The sequence below is a fragment of the Mus caroli genome, unplaced genomic scaffold (genome assembly GCF_978045245.1).
Source record: "Mus caroli unplaced genomic scaffold, Mus_caroli_1 scaffold_7, whole genome shotgun sequence".
Taxonomy (NCBI): domain Eukaryota; kingdom Metazoa; phylum Chordata; class Mammalia; order Rodentia; family Muridae; genus Mus; species Mus caroli.
The window spans coordinates 119,387,111-119,406,673 of record NW_028227262.1 but is presented as its reverse complement, the minus strand read 5'-3'; the positions used below and the strand labels follow the sequence as shown (position 1 = coordinate 119,406,673).

The 19,563-nt window shown below is 45.3% G+C and overlaps 1 protein-coding gene across 2 annotated transcripts in view; it reads right to left on the bottom strand.

Annotated features, from left to right (window-relative positions):
* Positions 1-550: 550 nt before the first annotated feature.
* Positions 551-19,563, bottom strand: part of Ube2h (ubiquitin conjugating enzyme E2 H) — a 91,927-nt gene continuing 72,914 nt past the window's right edge. For both annotated transcript variants that reach the window (XM_021164600.2, XM_085840757.1), the window contains 2 exons: positions 9,807-9,935; positions 551-2,619 (listed from right to left, as the gene is read on the bottom strand). In XM_021164600.2, the coding sequence (XP_021020259.2) occupies positions 2,495-2,619; positions 9,807-9,935 (254 nt within the window). In that variant the 3' untranslated portion in view covers positions 551-2,494. The remainder of the gene's footprint in view (positions 2,620-9,806; positions 9,936-19,563) is intronic.

The window sequence follows — 19,563 nt, the reverse complement described above, 5'->3', positions numbered from 1 at the left end:
GAATGGCGGGCAGAAGACAGCAGCAGCAGCTGTGACTGACTTACTGCTGCCCCTGCTGAGGGGCTTGGTGTTAAAGCAGCCCTGCCCTGCTGCAGATCTCACCTGTTTACTGCAGGGACTCGGAGCCCTCAGTCAGAGGCAGGCTTTAGCGCTCTCTCCGCTCCTTTGCAACTATGAGTATGGTCAGCTAGTAACTAGGAGCGGGGAAGGGCCAGAAAGCTGGCAAACCTTCTAACAGAGTCACGGCCCAGAGAGCTGCAACATGCATAGAACCAGACTGGTGCCAGAGTCGAGGGTGGGGTGATGTGGGGGCAGTCATGGGAACTCCAGTGCCACCTTCACCATACACCGGGTTGGACACACTCTGCACTCATGTCTGCACAGGAAGGGATGATGTCTCTTCACTGGGCAAAGCGGAGCCATTCCCCAAACTTGGCTCTGGTTTGTTGCGTCTGTTTTGTAGTTTTTCCATCAATATCAAAAGCAATTATCTGGACTTTTTTTTTTTTTATTGAGGGGGAGGTAATCAGAATACTATTTTTATACAGTATTGAAAAAAATACATTTTTTTATTGTCTGAACTCACAATCACCACCCAGCAGTTCAAGCCTGCCCTAGGTAGCACCCACATGAAGGCTCTAGCATGAGCAAAGGCCTAATCCGCAGGGAAGCAAGCTGCAGGGCCAGCAGAAACCCTCCTAACCACACAGAGGACAGCGGGCCACGTAAGCAGGTACATGGCACACAGCTAAAGCCACCTTTCAACAAGCCAGGGTGCCAGAGGACAGTACAGTGAACCAACCCCAGCACTACAAAACTGCATTTTCCCCAAAGAAACCTTTTGCTTCATGCCCGTAATTAACATAAAATAAGTAAATTATTTGTCTTTGTATTTAGGAAAATAATCATGCTAAAAGTTGTACTTTATATAGATTTTCAAAGGAAAGACTGATTGTGCTTTTTGAATTAAAAAAAAAAAAGATAGGTGTTTTCCAACCTCATTGACTTAACCCTTGTGGAATAGAGCACTCCTAAACTAAAAACACACACCAAAAGAAAGGTTAGTCCAGTGGGACATTCAAGATGTCTTCAGAAGGTCTTACAATTGGCTACTTCTACTGTTCTGGTTTCGTCAAAAAGAATACAGAGCAGAGCTGCTGTCTACACTGTCTCCAAATTCCCTCCAGAGTCAGGTCTGAAACTGCCGGGCACACTAGATGGCAGTTAGCCTGCAGCAGCGGGTCAGGCACCTCAAGCCATCTGACTGGCTGTTACCTCAGAGGGACAAAGTGTCGTCCCCTCAACCTGCCTCCGTAACAATTCTCGAAAGTAGTTCTTCCCCACCTTGGGCCACTTTGGTACAAAAACTTCCATTTGTTTCAGCTGTTACCCATTGCAAATTTAGGATGTTCTGGGTCTCAGACACCCAAACTACCCACTCCCGTAAGCAGTTGGCAGCTTCCAGGAGAACTAAGGCTGGAGGTCAAGGGTCGCACAGGGGCTCAAACAACGGGGCAGTCTTCCTCCATCTGATGGTCCACTGAGCCTTGTCCAGGGAGGAGACTGTCCCTTGATAGGTGAAAATTAAATCTGTAACCTGTCTAGGTACAATTCACACAAATTAAGAAAAAAGAAACACAAAACAAAAAACCAAAACTGCGTCCAGGTTCACAGCTCAGTCCAGGCAATGGATCAACAGGCCCCGTGCTAGGATCGGATGTCATTCTGTGTCTTCAGTCCCGTCTCCTCCAGTCCTGCTCTCTCAATAAGCTCTGCTGGATGACAAGCTGTACCCCCAAAAGGACATGGGTTCAGGAAATGCTTCCCAAATGTTCTCCAAGGCAAAACCAAGGTGGCTGCAGGTCTGGTAGCATGGAGGGCAGGAGTCTACCTAGAAAAATGCACTTAAATCCGAGTCAAAAAAAAAAAAAAATCAAAAGCCCTAAGTCTCACTCAACTCGCTGCATCTCGCTGCTCCTCACCAATGACCACTCAGGACTAGGGAGCAGCTGGCAAGGACGGAGCAGCCTCACAGGCTCTCAAAGCACGCGTCTCAACCCCTTCCTTCCCACTCTGGAAAAGCACTGTTCTATCTTCATCCAAGAGCTGGTAGATTTGGTTTGTTTCTTTGGAACCATCAATAAAAAGAAGCAAACTTTTCCTGTTTTCCTCATGTTTTCCTATGAGAGCGGCAATCTCTTGACAGCTCAGTAGCACACAGGCTGACTTGGCCAAATGGACTTATGAATGCATGCATTCGGACCGCATATTGCTACCAAAATGGAATGTGGGAATATGCTATGCACCTCAGGTTGAGAAATGACCAAGAAATCAAGATCTAAAGGGTGATATATAATATATATATATCAATGCTATTATTCATAAAAACCTTGTTTAGTAATAAAAAAAATTGCTTTGTTTAAATATGAATATTAGAGTCTGCTTCTCATGGTTAGGAAATAATAGTCTTTCTGAAAAGCAGATGCCTTTTCTACTACAACTCCATGTCCTGGGCCTCATCTTCTGAGAAGTCAGACATAGAACTCTCCGATGAGCTGTCGCCAGTGCCCTCTTCCTGTTCCTTCAGGGCCTCCTCCGTTGCGTACTTCTGGATGTACTCTGCAAAGGGGGGTAAGAGTGAAGAAAACACAGGGTGTGAGTGCAGTGACCCCAAGGTGCAAACTCACCTGCTCACCAGTGTCATGATAACAAAAAGCAAGGAAGGGGGACTCTGAAGAGGAAGTGACTTGTCTGGGTTGAAATGGGCAACCCACACTCTTTTTTTTTTTTTTTTTGTGGTTTTTCGAGACAGGGTTTCTCTGTGTAGCTCTGGCTGTCCTGGAACTCACTTTGTAGACCAGGCTGGCCTCAAACTCAGAAATCCGCCTGCCTCTGCCTCCCGAGTGCTGGGATTAAAGGCGTGCGCCACCACGCCCGGCTTCTTTTTTTTTTTTTTTTAAAGATTTATTATTATATGTTAGTACACTGTAGCTGTCTTCAGACACACCAGAAGAGGGCATCAGATCTCATGACGGATGGTTGTGAGCCATCATGTGGTTGCTGGGATCTGAACTCACGACCTTCAGAAGAGCAGTCAGAGCTCTTAACCGCTGAGCCATCTCTCCAGCCCCAATCCACACTTTTTTTTTTTTTTAAGATTTATTTATTATATGTAAGTACACTGTAGCTGTCTTCAGACACTCCAGAAGAGGGTGCCAGATCTCGTTGCATGGTTGTGAGCCACCATGTGGTTGCTGGGATTTGAACTCTGGACCTTCGGAAGAGCAGTCGGGTGCTCTTACCCACTGAGCCATCTCGCCAGCCCCATCCACACTTTTTACTTTCCATCTAAATCAAGTGATTTCTCTCCCAGACAGAAATGAGATGTGGTGATTCCACAGTGAGTGACTGGTTAGGCTATCCCACCCGTCAATGTTCTGCCTGACCCCTGGGCTCTGGAAGCAGACGGTGATAATGGTCTCTGTTTGCTCATCAGGAACAAGTTGCTATGTGAGACTCAGGGTCATGGAAGAGATCCTTGGTCACTCACCCAAGAGCCTAGGCCAAAGTGTGAGTTAAAAAGAATTTAAGGCCCGGTGTGGTGGCGCACACCTTTAATCCCAGCACTCGGGAGGCAGAGGCAGGCGGATTTCTGAGTTCGAGGCCAGCCTGGTCTACAAGGTGAGTTCCAGGACAGCCAGGGCTATACAGAGATATACAGAGAAACCCTGTCTCGAAAAACCAAAAAAAAAAAGAAAAGAAAAAAAGAAAAGAAAAGAAAAAAAAAAAGAATTTAAGAAGTGCTGAATAGGGGGCTGGTGAGATGGCTCAGTGGGTAAGAGCACCCGATTGCTCTTCCGAAGGTCCAGAGTTCAAATCCCAGCAACCACATGGTGGCTCACAACCATCCGTAACGAGATCTGGCGCCCTCTTCTGGAGTGTCTGAAGACAGCTACAGTGTACTTACATATAATAAATAAATAAATCTTTAAAAAAAAAAAAGTGCTGAATAAACAACACATTTGTTCCTAAAAGCACACTGTGTAAGTAAATGGCCTACATGTACTACATACGGAAGGGCAGTGGTGGGAATCCCATCAGGGCACAAGTTGGACCCAGGTCCCTCACATCCTCAGGCTGTGGGGTGATGCTGTTGAAGCTGCTGTGAGGAGCAGGCAGATCACACAGGTCTGCTGATGCTGACGAGACAGCACGGGGTCTGGGTAGGAACATTTCCCTGTTTCTTCAGTTTTGTTTTGTGAGACAGCAGTGTATTCTTGGCTGGTCTGGATCTTGCTGTGACTAGACTAACTTTAAACTTGCCATGAGGGAGGCTGGAGAGATGGCTTAGCTGTTGGGAGCACTGACTGCTCTTCCAGAGGCCGAATTCAATTCCCAGCAACCACATGGTAGCTCACAACCATCTGTAATGGGATCTGACGACCTCTTCTGGGGTGTCTGAAGACAATGGTGTACTCACTAAGTTGCCAGTTTACCTCCAGTACCGAGAGGACAGATGTGGTGTGTACCACCACACTCAGACAGGCTCTCTTTCTGAATGAAGTTTGTAGACCTGAGACTCAGAGCCCTTAAAACCTTAACAAATGTAATTAAGATTTTTTTCCTTTTAGTCAGGAGCTCATGGTTCTAACGTGAGTCCAAGGAAAATGAGAACTTCTGACCTTTCTGCCTCTTCCACCGTTCTCAAATGCTGAGATTATAGGCATGTACCACCATGTCTGGTTAAAAATGTACTTTTTAGGTTGGAGAGATGGCTCAGTGGTTAAGAGCACTGACTGCTCTTCCAGAGGTCCTGAGTTCAAATCCCAGCAACCACATGGTGGCTCACAACCATCTGTAATGAGATCTGATGCCCTCTTCTGGTGTGTCTGAAGATAGTTACAGTGTACTTACATATAATAAATAAATAAATCTTTGGACTGGAGCAAGCGGGGCAAGAGCAAGCAAAGGTCCTGAGTCCTATTCCCAGCAACAACATGATGGCTCACAACCATCTGTACAGCTACAGTGTACATCAAATAAATAAATCTTTAAAAAAACATACTTTTTAGAATAAGGAAAATGTTACATTATATGCATGTGTGTGCACAGGTGCTGGAGGAGTTATAGGTGTGGGCTACCCTATGGCTGGCTGGAAACATAACTCAGGTTTTTTGAAAGAGCACCAAGTTCTGTTAGCTACTGAGCCATTTCTCCTGCCCAGGGACTTTATTTCTGACTCCCGGTCTTTCCCTTCACAGAAGTTGTTACATCTTTTAAAATATTAAAAATTAACCAAATGTCTAGAAAGCATTTGAGGAGAAGGCTCTTCAGAAGACCAAGAAATTACAAACACAGTCGCTGACCGGGAGAACAAAACAGACACAGGGCATACATGATGGGAATTGGATGAGGGCTGAGACAGGAGTTATATAGACACTTCAGCCCCGACACTGTCAATTCTGTACACAAGGGTTCATTTAAAGAATTAGTATCATCAAAACTATGTGGCTAGGCTATGAAAACTGAATAGTAATAAAATAAAATTCAATCTCACATAGTCCAGGCTAGTTTCAAAAATCTCTACACAGCCAAGGATAACCCTGAAATTCTGACCTTTGACCTCCCTGACTCAAACAGCCTGTGCTGTGACAGCGCATCTAGTTTAGGTGGTGCTAGGGACTGAACCTACGGTTGTGTATGCTAGGCAAGCACTGGTACTCCCTCCCAGCACCTGGGAGGCAGATCTATGTGAGTTCAAGGCCCGCTTGGTCTACAGGGCCAGTTCCAGGACAGCCAAAGCCCCACAAAGCCCTGCCTCAATAGATAAGCAAATAAAGGGAAAAATAGTAACAGAGGAAAACTCTGGGAAAAAAATGAGGCAGAATGTAGAGATCTTGGTGGGTACACGTTAATCAAGAAATTCTGACTGGGGATGTAAACTAGATACCCTAAATATCAGATATTTACATTAAGATTCATAATCGGGGCTGGTGAGATGGCTCTGTGGGTAAGAGCACCCGACTGCTCTTCCGAAGGTCCAGAGTTCAAATCCCAGCAACCACATGGTGGCTCACAACCATCCGTAACGGGATCTGGCGCCCTCTTCTGGAGTGTCTGAAGACAGCTACAGTGTACTTACATATAATAAATAAATCTTAAAAAAAAAAAAAGATTCATAAACGTAGTAAAATTTTGATTATAAAGTAGCAGTGAAATGTTATTGTTGGCAGTCACACCATGAGGAACTGTATCAAAGGTCCCAGCATTAGGAAGGTTGGGAATATTCACTCTACAGGTTAGTTTTTCATATTAACACGGAGAGTGTACACTTCAGCAGCTCAGACTCATCCAATTAGACCATCACAGAATGAGCCAGTTAAGGAAAAGAGGCTGATTACTGCAGATCCTCGGCAAGCTGATGCCACTTAACAAAGATGTTGTGTGTGCAGACCTGCATTGCATGGAGGCCAGAGGCTGATGTCAGGCATCTTTTTTTGTTCTCTACAGGCTCCAAGGATTCTCCCGGTTTTCTACTCATGCTAATGAGGTGAGTACTTTAACGACTTAGCTATCTCTCCAGTCCCACTAGCATAGGTGTTTTAGTTTGTTTGGTTTACTGAAATAAGGTGTAGTGAAAATTCTGGAATTTTGGTTTCTTTAAAAACAGACAAGAACAACAACAACAACACATTATGTATGTATACACACATACATGTATATATAGTCTCTTGTTTTAATCCCAGGTGTGGGGATGTGGGGCTGCTTCAAACTGACTGCAGCCGCTGTAATTTGCCTTGTGCTCTAACAGAGGCATGGTTTTCCCAGTTTCTGCAATTGTGTGACGCTGGAATTCTGGGAACTTCTGGAGAGCATATAAATTAAGTTAGAGCCGCAGCTGGAGGTTGTTGGTGGTTCAGTGGGTTGGTTGCAGTTTGTTAGTAGTCGTGGTCAAAGAAACAGAAAGAAAGAAATTAGATTCAGGGATCTCTCTCTCCTATCTAGTGTGAGAAGTAGGAAAAAGAATACATAAAGCAGCAAAGACTGGCTACAACAGGGTCTCTATGAAGCTCTGGCTGTTCCTCTAACTCAAGAGATCTGCTTGCCTCTTCCTCCTGAGTGCTGGCTGGCTTACTAGCAAAGGTTTTGAGCAGGGAGGTTACCTATCTTTAGACAATGTCAAGGCTCTCCAAGTCCACCCACAGGCTGTGTAGTACTCAACCTTGTTTTTTTTTTTTTTTAAAGATTTATTTATTTATTATATGTAAGTACACTGTAGCTGTCTTCAGACACTCCAGAAGAGAACTCCAGATCCCGTTACAAATGGCTGTGAGCCACCACGTGGTTGCCAGGAATTGAACTCAGGACCTTCGGAAGAGCAGTCAGTGCTCTTACTGGCTGAGCCATCTCTCCAGCCCCTCAACCTTGTTTTTACACCTGCATTTTAACAAAGATTTATTTTTACATTTATTGATGTGGATATGGGTGTGTCTGTGTGCATGGGGGTGGGGTACCCAAGGAGACCAGAGACACTGGACCCGCTGAAGCTGACATTCCAGGCAGTAGTGGTCTGTGGGCTGAGAACTGAATTTAAACCATCTGTGTGGTGCGTAGAATCAGAATGGCCCCATAGGCTCATCCATTCGAATACTTGGCCCCCAGTTATCCAAACTATTTAGGTGTGGCCTTATTGGAGGAGTTATGTCACTGGTCTCTCCTTACAGTAACAGAACAGTGACACGGCCACTCTGGAAGAGTACCGTGCATCCTTAGCTGTTGAGACGTCTCTCTAGCAACTGCTGTGTGCCACACGTGCACTCCTGAAGAGCATCAAGTGACCTAAATGCTAACTGACACTAGGGGAGAGAGAGAAGAAGTCACGGCTCTGCTGTGATGAAGCCTGCTAAGCTGCGACTCCCGCTGCAAAGATAACCTGGGAGAAGGGTCAGGCCTAGACAAACCCGCGGAGTCCATGTACCTAGAGGGTTACCTAAAGCCATGAATAAGCAACTTGGGGGGGGGGGAGCCTGGGGGTAAAAGCATAAATTGGTCATAAGAGAATGGTCATGCCGGGCGTGGTGGCGCACACCTTTAATCCCAGCACTCGGGAGTCAGAGGCAGGCAGATTTCTGAGTTGGAGGCCAGCCTGGTCTACAGAGTGAGTGCCAGGACAGCCAGAGCTACACAGAGAAACCCTGTCCCGAAAAACCAAAAAAAAAAAAAAAAAAAGGAGAATGGTCACATCCAGGAAAGGGAATAAAATCCATTTCAGAGTGGAAGGATGGAAGGAAACACCGGAGCTGTAGCGGGGCCCAGGGATGGGGCCTGAGAAGGGTCCACAGATTAGGTAGAGCAGGAAGCAGTAGTGTGGTTCCAGGGCAGGAAGCAGAGCCCAAGTGAGTCCCTAGAGGGGCAGCAGGGGCTGACAAGGGCTTTGGAAATGCGTGACCCCAGGTACAAGGGGAGCACACCAGCTGGGGAGGAGGAGTCTAAGAAACCTCATTTCCTGGATGGCGTGGGAAAGATGGGTTAGTATACAAACGTACAACAGAAACCAGGGCAGAGCTCAGGCCGAACAGCCACCGCTATCTCAGACTCCCAAGGATGGCAAACTGACCCTCAATATGGACACCACAGAAAGTTGGGGTCCCTGAGACAGAAGTAGCTAGCTACCCTAAGATGAGCACAAATCTGTTTCTTTGGTAGCTAGGACCGGAGCAAACCTGTAGTACAGTCAGGGTAATGCTATATTGCAAAGGCCTAATGGGTATTAGAACTATAGAAATATTTTCTGTACTAAGATAGCCATGGTTTACAGACACTGGGAAGTGAAGGCAATGTCAAAATTTTAGCATAGTTTCCTTACAAAATCTTCTCTGGTTGAAATTGCATTTTTCTTGGAATACATGTTTTTTTTGGGGGGGGGGCTTGGGGGCTATGTACATTACTGTGCTATATTAAATTATTAATTTGCAAATTACTTGAGACCTATGAAAACGAACATTTCTACTTTATTTAAACAAAAATACTCAGCAACTCCATAGAGACCTGGGGAAAGGAGAAAACAAATAGAAGGAAACTATTACTCAACACATGGCCCCCAATGTTCCTATTTGACTTAAGCCTTGCACAGCTAATCGGGAAAACCTACGTATTCAAGCTCCGCTAACATTCCTTTACCGCTCTTGTTGCCAAATGGATTCTGACCACACTGAGGCTCCCGATGCTCTGCGTCCTGTGCAGGTGAGCACATCATTCCCTAACATGGGGAGCACGGCGCCCACTCGCACGCCTGCCTGCTGTCTGTGCAGAAGGCTCGAGCACGCTGCTTGCTGTCTCTTCCCTCTGTGTTATGCTTTATGCACCTGCACTTTTCATAGGCAAGCTCTCAAATGTAGACCCAGGTAAAGGGGCAGCAGGGGTGGTGGCTGTAGGCCAACCAGCAAACACACTGAAGAGAAAGCCAAGGTGAGCTGATACAACTCAAGCTGCAGGTGTCCTCTCCCAGCCTCATGCAAGTGGTCATAGTGTGGGAACACAGCCTCTGAACTCTAACAGGGAGTCCTGAGGCCACCACTGCAGTTGCTTCTTAGAGAAAACCTACGAGGAAAGGAGTCACTTATGGAGGCTTTGAGCTGGAGGTGGTGTGCACCTTTAATCCCAGCAATGAGGAAACAGAGGCAGGCGGATTTCTTGAGTTCCAGGACAGCCAAGCCAAAGGCTACACAGAGAAACCCTGTATCAAACAAACAAACAAACAAACAGACAGACTCTATATGGCCAACTAAAAGCAAGTGCCGCCTTACCTTTAATTTTCTGCTTGTACTCTTCTGGTCGGTGGAGGTACATGGCTGCAGCGTCACCATTGAGAGGATCTATGGGGTTAGGATAGGCCAGCAACTGGGGCAGGAAGGACTCAAATATATTGGTAAGATCTGAAACAGACAGACAAACCAAACCACTTCATGCATGGGGACATGCAATTTCACCACTTCTCCAAGAATATTCATATTACATGTATGTGTTTTAGGCTGCATTAATGCATGTGCATTATGTGCATGCACATGGCCATGAAGGCCAAAGGGTGCGGAAACTACAGGTAGGTCCTAAAAGAGCAGCAAGCACTCTTACCCACAAACAGCTACCTCTCCACTGCCAACAGCCCTCTCCCTCTTGCTCACCTGCTTAGACTCAGCTACAATGGAGAGGATTTCCCACAGGTGTGTCCCACAACATCAACTCCAACTATTTAAAATGAGAACCTCAGCAGCCGAGCGCACGAGCACATGCAGAGCATTCTCTTTGAATGGCACTTTTCTCAACCTTTACCCACACCCTTTTCTTCCTTCCTTCCTTCCCCCTTCCCCTTCTTCCCCCTCCCTCCCTCCTTTCTTTCTTTCTTTTCTTTCTTTTTGTTGAAGAGTTCAAATCAAGGATCTTATGAAAAGGCTGGTATGACCACAGGCTCATTTTCCCAATTAAATTCACTCCATTTCCCAAACAGAAACAGACACTATTATTATTACACAGTATGTCCCAGTTATCTACTCTACTCCGAGCTACTGTAATTCCTTTGTAAAACATCTTATTCTTGTGTGCATGCATGAGGACCGTGAGGGAGCATCTGTTGTGGTGTGTGTGTGTGTGTGTGTGTGTATACATGCGCACTGGAGTCCAGCATCTCTGTGGAGCTGGCAAACAGCTTACCCACACTAAGCCATCTCACCACTGTTAATTAAGGGTTGCTGTGTTGCTATTTATTGTAATGCTAAATACTGGCCCAGGTTGCCTCAGAGAGGAGATCCTCACCACAGACAAATAGCACCAAGGGTGGATATCTGACCAGCTCTAGTGCTTTAAGGCTTATTATAAATGTAACAGTTTTGCATCTTTTACTCCAAGTGACGCTGTGTAACCTTGTCCCACCAAGTTATCCCTGATTGATCAATAGAGATGCCTACAGCCTATAGCTGGGCAGAAAAGTGATAGGCGGCGTTCAGTTCTCTAAGGCACGGGTGGGAGGGGAAGAGAGAAAGAGAGAAGTATGTACAGACAGACAGACACGGAGACACAAACACACATAGAGAAGACACCATGAGGGTTGGCCAAAGTAAGTAGACAAACTAGCACAAAGGGTGGATATCTGCCCAGCTGTAGTGCTTTAAGGCTTATTATAAATGTAACAGTTTTGTATCTGTTATCTGGAAACTATCCAAGGTGGGGCAGGAACCCCCTATTAACTAATTCAAAACGAGTTAATTTCCTGTAAAAACATTTTTGTTTTTTGTGAGTTTTATGCCTGCATGTATGTCTGTACCATGTGTGCAGGGTCCACAGCTGCTGAAAGCAGCAACAGATCCCACTTGAACTGCAGTCACAAATAGGTGCTAGGAATTGAACTTTGGGTCTCTGGAAAAGCAGCCAGAGTTCTTTTCTTTTTCTTTTTTTTTAAAAGATTTATTTATTTATTATATGTAAGTACACTGTAGCTGTCTTCAGACACTCCAGAAGAGGGCGCCAGATCTCGTTGTGGATGGTTGTGAGCCACCATGTGGTTGCTGGGATTTGAACTCTGGACCTTCGGAAGAGCAGTCGGGTGCTCTTACCCACTGAGCCATCTCACCAGCCCCGAAGCCAGAGTTCTTAACCGCCGAGCTCACTCTCCAGCCCCATGAATATCCTTAAGGTAGCCAATCTCTACAATTTTCAAAGCCCTCTACTGTAGATCACTTGTTGTTTGTGATACAGGGTCTCCCATAGATCAGGCTGCCACAAACTTGGCATTCCCTTATAGTCTTGCTTCACTACCCAAGTCCCAGGATCACAAGCAACCAGCATTCATGAGGCTGAAAGCCAACCTGAGCTACCTAGCGGATTCCAGGCCAGCCTGGGTTACTTATCAAAATCGTATTTTGGCAGGAGAGAGAGAGGGAGAGAAAGGGAGGGAGAGGGGGAGAGGGGGAGAGGGAGAGAGGGAGAGGGGGATGGAGAGAGAGAGAGAGAGAGGAAGAGGAAAACTTTTATAGGACTTGCTTAATATTTAATATTCTGTTCCCCTAGCTCCTGAATGCTGGGATTATAAGAATGGATTGGTAACTTCTACTAGATATAGATATAATGAAGTTTGGGCTGGAGGGATGGCTCAGTGGTTAAGAGAACTGACTGCTCTTCCAAAGGTCCTGAGTTCAGTTCCCAGCAACCACATGGTGGCTCACAACCATCTGTAATAGAACCTGATGCCCTCTTCTGGTGTGTCTGAAGACAGCTACAGTGTACTTATATAAATGTAATAAATAAATCTTTTTTTCCCCCCTGGTTTGTCGAGACAGGGTTTCTCTGTGTAGCCCTGGCTGTCCTGGCACTCACTTTGTAGACCAGGCTGGCCTCGAACTCAGAAATCCGCCTGCCTCTGCCTCCCAAGTGCTGGGATTAAAGGCGTGAACCACCACGCCCAGCTACAAATGAATCTTAAAATATATATATAATGAAGTTCAATTATTCAAGACAAGGGCAGAAACTTATACAACCCAGTTATAAATGACTAAGACAGATGGGCAACCTACTCTTCTGGTAGGGCTGTGACTTCATCCTCAGTGCCTGTTTATAAAGTGAACCTCAGCACTCTTCCTACTTCAGCCACCCTGTGGTAAAAACAATCTCGTCTCTAGAGGGACACTGAAGCAACCACTCCTCCCTCTTTATTCCCTTGTTCTTCCTGGATCTGGTCTGTTGTTAGAATGACTAAGTACTGTTACTGGTGGACCTATGGACCCCTAGGGGATGAGTATATGGAAACACGGTGGCCATCACAACAGGTGGGATGCTACTGATATCTACTGGGTGCTAGATGCTAGTAATACCAGAGATGCTATTAAATGTTATATAGGGGCTGGAGAGATGGCTCAGAGATTTAGAGTGTTAGCTGTTCTTCCAGATAACCGGGGTTCAATTCCCAGCACACCCATGGCAGCTCATGACTATCTGTTAACTTCAGTTCTAGGGGAACCAACACACTCACACACATACATATATAAGCCAAACAACAAATGAACATTAAAGAAAAAAAAAAAAAGGATGCACCTACAATAAAGAATTATCAAGACCAAAATGATATTTGTTGCAAGTCTGAAAAATCCCACATTAGACATAAAAAAGATCAATCAAAACTTTTCATACAAGACTGGAGTAAATACTTTAGATCTTACGGCCAACAAAGGTGTCTGTTTAGTACAGTGGCTGTGGCTCCAAGTAGCCAAAGATAAACACCACAAATGACCATGACTATGCTCCAGTAAAGCTGTCCACACCAAGTGCCTGCACAGAGAGATGCCGCCCAGTGGCAGACCTCTGACCTAGCAAGCACAAGGCCCTACATTCATTCCCAGCACCGTAAAACAAGAACACCTTTCAGACTGTAGGTTCTTCCTGCTCACTCACTTCCTGAAATATTCTAAACTTGTGCTTCTTCTTCTTTTTTTTTTTTCTTTTTTTTTTCTAGACAGGGTTTCTCTGTGTAGCCCTAGCTGTCCTGGCACTCACTTTGTAGACCAGGCTGGCCTCGAACTCAGAAATCCGCCTGCCTCTGCCTCCCGAGTGCTGGGATTAAAGGCGTGCGCCACCACGCCCGGCAGACTTGTGCTTCTTAACCAAACATTTTTTTTTTTAAAGACTTATTTATTTATTATATGTAAGTACACTGTAGCTGTCTTCAGACACTCCAGAGGAGGGCGCCAGATCTCGTTACGGATGGTTGTGAACCACCATGCGGTTGCTGGGATTTGAACTGTGGACCTTTGGAAGAGCAGTCGGGTGCTCTTACCCACTGAGCCATCTCACCAGCCCCTTAACCAAACATTTTGTAGAGATAAAAATTTCCTATCTCTGAATTATCCAAAACAGCTGTCATGAAGCAGGTCGGCTGAGCACGAGACGTGGTGGTGTGAATTAGGACATCAGCTTTTCCTTTATTAAAGCCTGGTCTGAACACTGCAATGTGGGCAGTGGATCCTGCACCAGAGTCCCTGGGCGGCTTGCTCTGTCTGTCCTTCCACTGAGTACTTTCCTCCAGAATGTGAGGTTTCCACCTGGGCTTTTAAAAGGCCATCTTCAGAATAGTCCCATGGGACTAAATTACAGTGAAGTACCATATCAGGACCCCAGTGCTAAATGTTTTAAACAAAAAGGCAAACAAAACAATTTCTCCTAAGAATTTCATCATTTATAATTTTTAAAATCTAGAAGCAACATGTTCCTCAGACTAGTGTTGATTCTCCTCCCTTGTTCTTTCCAGGTGTGAGCACCAAGCCCAGCTAACAATATCTTTAAGGCATGTCAAGGGTCTGGGAAGGTGGCTCAATTCGTAGTGTTTGCCTAGCATGCACTAAACTGTGGGTTTGACCCCTAGCACCCCATACATACAGGTGCAGCATCACCACACACCTGTGAGCATAGCACTTGGGTGGTGTATCTAATAAAACATGGGAAGTAGGCCAGGACTTACTGGTACACTCCTGTAACCTCGGCATACAGGATGCGGACGGATGCAAGGATGCTCGAGTATGAGACAGCTGGATTATGCAATGAGACCTATTTCCCAGCCACGAACAACAACAACAACACAACAACAGCAGCAAAAACTCAAAGCAAAGACCAAAAAAAACCAAGAACAAGAAAAAAATATTGCTTTTTCTTTGCTTTCCCAATTTAATTCTGGGGAGAATGAATCAAGTATGACAATGGGTTAGGCACTGTGCATAGTCGTGCACGCCTTTGATCTCAGCACTGCGAACACAGAGGCAGGGGGATCTCTATGAGTTTGAGGCAAGAAGCCAAGACTACACAGAAGACTGTCTCAAAAAAACCAAAACAAAATAAAACCAAACAAAACCCCAGACAGACAATGGGTTAAAATGGCAACAGTGACAGGAGAAAGGATGGCTTAGTGCTCAAGGGTTCTTGCTGTTCTTGCAGAGACCGGACGGAGTTCAACCAAACGCACCAACATCAGGTGGCTCATATCTGCCTGTTACTCCAGCTCAGGGGATGAACCGCCTCTCAGGGCACTTCAACTTACACATACTCACCTACATATACAAGATGAAGAATAAAAATAGTTGTGCAAACATAAGCCAAAGCAGGGGGCATTAGCAACAGTTCTAATTAAGAGGTAAGATAATAAGAGCAGTGTCCCACTAACACATCCCAGGAGCCACAAGCCAAAATCTTGCTGTGTACTCCAAGCCGGCCTCAAATCTCAAATTCATTCTCTCTCTCCCTCCCCCACCCCCCTCTCATGTGAGTACACTGTAGCTGTACAGGTGGTTGTGAGCCTTCTTGTGGTTGCTAGGAACTGAATTTTTAGGACCCCTGCTTCTCCCAGTCGTCTCGGCTCACTAGGCCAACTCTACTTTCTCTTGTCCACTGTACACTGTAGCTGTCTTTAGACGCAGAAGAGGGTGTCAGACCTCATTATGGGTGGTTGTGAGCCACCATGTGGTTGCTGGGATTTAAGCCCAGAACCTTCAGAAGAGCAGTCAGTGCTCTTACTCGCTGAGCCATCTCGACAGCCATGGCTTCAAATTCTTTGATCCTTCTGCCTCACCCTTTTTGCCCCCAACAGGCTGGAATTATAGGCATGAGCCACCATGTCCAGTTTGGCCAGACACAATTTGAGCTTTGCTGAGCGCTTCACTTCAACCAGAGGTGGTTACTACCAAGTCCATCCACACATAAAGAAATGGAAGCTCAGGGCTGGAGAGATGGCTCAGCGGTTAAAAACACTGCTTTTCCAGAGGTCCCGAGTTCAATTCCCTGCAGTCACAAGGTGGTACATGGTTTAACATCTAAAAAGTAGAGAATTTGCAAGTACAAGTCCCTGAAATGATGGCTAATTGTAGTTTCAGTAGGACAAAGCAAGTTATTCCTAGACAGCTAAAGTGTCTGTAATGGGATCTGATACCCTCTTCTGGTGTGTCTTTTTTTTTTTTTTTAAAGATTTATTTATTTAATGTAAGTACAGTGTAGCTGTCTTCAGACACACCAGAAGAGGGCATCAGATCTCATTACAGGTGGTTGTGAGCCACCATGTGGTTGCTGGGATTTGAACTTCGGACCTTCGGAAAAGCAGTCGGGTGCTCTTACCCACTGAGCCATCTCACCAGCCCTTCTGGTGTGTCTTAAAGAGAGTGGCAATGTACTCACATACATAAAATAAATATATCTTAAAACAAACAAACAAACAAACAAACAAACAAACCCAGAGGCCTACAGAGGTTACCTGATTGCTGAGCTCATTTATCATGCTGCTCTGTCTGTAGTGCAAACACGGCCGGGGAGCCAGGCTGTGCACAGCTTGTACTCTGCAGCTTCCCTTTCTTGTAGGTGTAAGGCTAGCAGAGTGGGCTTTAAACACTAAAAGGTCCAGACTGCCTCTGCGGCTACTTCAAAGTGACAATTTGCTTCTTGTCAAGTCCCCAGGGAGGAAATAGCTCATGCTGCTCACGTGCACTGCCACGGTTTATGACAGGTGCTGCTGACAGAGATTACTACTGACTGTTCCCACCCAACAACAACAAAAACCTTTTAAAAATAAAGTATAGGTTCTGTTCTCTCTGACATTCAGAAGGGCTTTGGGGCTAGAGAAACAGTGCAGACTGCCTATTACATAACCAGGGGATTGCTCGTATCCTAGGAAAAGATCTAATAAACTTTTCTACTACTTTTAAGTACCTCTGTCAATGTGCTTGCTTCAAACAATAAAAGCACCCTTGAACACTGGTTCTTCCTTCCTGTTTCATCACTGCTGACCCACTGTTACAGACGTGCTGACTCACACCTGTAATAGGGAAGTGCACAGCAGTGATTGTCAGCTTCTGGGCTCCAGAGCTCCTGGCTCTGGCCACGGGAGGCAGTGGGACCTCTAGGAATTTGAAAGCACAATTAGCCATCATTACAGGGACTTTTACTTGCAAATTCTGTGCTTTTCAGAATTAATGTGAAAATATGACCACTGTATACTAGAGAGAAGGGCTCTGTATACTATAGAGAGAAGGGCTGGCTCAGTAAGGTGGATGCTTGCGTCTAAGCATTAAGACCTGGGAGTTTGAATCCTCAGAATTCATGAAAAAGCCAGGGGCATACACTTGTCATCCCAGTGCTGGGGAAATAGCCACAGAGCTGCGCAGGACCCTGGAGCTTGACAGACAACTAGCTTTGCCAATTGGTGATATTCTACACCACTGAGAAGCCCTGTCTCAAACAAACAGTTCAAGGTATATGAGAAACAGCATTTGCGGTTGTAGTCTGACCTCCCAAGAGCCCTGTCTACACTCTCAGGACCCTCTGTCCACCCCCAGTTTGTCCTACTGTCCATCCTCCGGCTGAGCAGGCACCAAACAAACTTACTGTGATTTCACAGTATTTGTAATGTAAGCATTAGCTTGTAAGCCACATGTGGTAGCACAATTCCAGCATTCAGAAGCAGTGTTTGAGGTCAGCCTGGTCTATATGTTGAGTTCTAAACAAGTCAAGGTTACAAAGTAAAACTTTGTTTCACCCATCTCCCCCAAAGAACTAGCTTTGTATATACACTCTGGAAGCCCACTGTCTTATAATATTAAAGCAATACATATGCTGATAACTACAAAATCTTTGTGATAGTTCCTTCATATTTCTAGTTTTATTAGATTTGACATGCATAAAATTAGTTTTGTGAAAAATCCGTTCCCTTCTGAAGAAGGAAGGGTTTGACTGAGCACCCTTGCCCTTGGCCACTGGTGGTTGGGATGACTATGGCTCCTAGCGGTGGGCAGTCTAGGAAGCATTAGAAGGTGTGTCTGGAGGAGGGCCTGCCTCCCTCTCTGCCTGCCTACCACCTGCATAGAGGTGAGGGGAGGAGTCTGGTGGCTCCACACTGTGGTTCCAGGCCGCGTCTCCTACCACGAGAGGAATGGACTCACCCTCAGAAACTGGAGCAAGCCCCAATTAAATGCTTTCTTTTATAAGCTGCTTTGGCTATAAGAAATAAAAAGTAAGAGCGCAATCCTCAGAAAGGAGTTTTTCTTTGTCTTTTGTTTTCGAGGCAGGGTGTAGCCCTGTGTAGACTATGTAGCCCTGGCTGTCCTGGAACTCAGAGATGCAGAGTTTGATTAGGCTTTTTTCCTCTAACTGCCTCTGCCAGGTCTCATCTCTGTCAAGGTGGACCTTAAAGGGCATGCAGGACTCCAAATTCTCACCCTGACAACCAGGAAAAAACAATCACTTCTCTTCAGGATCGAGTTCCAGCTCTACAGCATAGGCTTGGAGAGCCCGAGGCCCTGGACTTGGTCTCTAACACAAACAGGACCGGACAGAGGAGTATATACGTCTCTCTGTTCTGTCCTACTCTGGGCAGTCAACAGCAACATCACTGTTCCCCTTTGTTCCATAATTCAGTAAGGAGCAGGCTCAAAGAAGAGGAAGTACCAAAAAAAAAAATCTTGTTCACACTTAGAGAAAAAGATAAACCCAAGGTGTCATCATAGGGTGTCAATTCCTGTGGCCTAGAACCCATGATTCCTTCTATGACTTACACAGAGCTTTCCTGGGATTCTGGCCATTGTAATTCAAATTATGGCTAAGTAAATTGTAGTCATTTTAGGATTTTAATCACATTATTCATATCCTTGACTACTAAGGGAAAAAAAAAATCAAGCCACTGAATTTCCAAAATCCTACCATCAATTCACAAGCAAGGGGGCTGGTGAGATGGCTCAGTGGGTAAGAGCACCCGACTGCTCTTCCGAAGGTCCAGAGTTCAAATCCCAGCAACCACATGGTGGCTCACAACCATCTGTAACAAGATCTGGCGCCCTCTTCTGGAGTGTCTGAAGACAGCTACAGTGTACTTACATATAATAAATAAATAAATCTTTAAAAAAAAAAAATTCACAAGCAAATCAGGAGTTTCTACTGTTTTCAGAATAAAGTCAACCATGAGACTTTACTGTAGTACTCAGCCAGGCTAAGTACTGAATATAAGGGAGCCAGGGTAGGCGTCCTGGGGGTGTTCTAAGGACTGGAACAGAGGAGGGCATGGTGGCACAGGCAAAAATCCCAACACCTGAGAGCCAGCCAGGGTTACTTCGAGACCTCATCTCAAGACAGACAGAGAAAACAGCTGGGTGGTGATGGTGGTCCATGCCTTTAATCCCAGGGGCATTAAAGGCAGAGGTAGGCCTGCTTACAGAGTGAGTTCCAGGACAGCCAGGGCTACAGAGAAACCTTGTCTTGAAAAGCCAAAAACAGAAAAAGAAAAAAGGAGATTGAAACAGCATAAATAATTAAAGACTCTCTTATTTCCTTTCCTTTCTTTTCCTTTCTTTCTTTTTCTCTTCTTTTTTATAATTTCAGGCTAATTTAATAGATGTTTAAAATCCTTTTCCAGCTCCTGGGAAACAACAACAGATCTGGAACTTGTTTACACATTTTCTTCTCCTGCTTACAGTACATGAGCAGTGAAAAACTACAGTGAGAATCTACAAACAAATGAAATACTTCATTACTCCTTTTTTCTTTTTCTTTCTT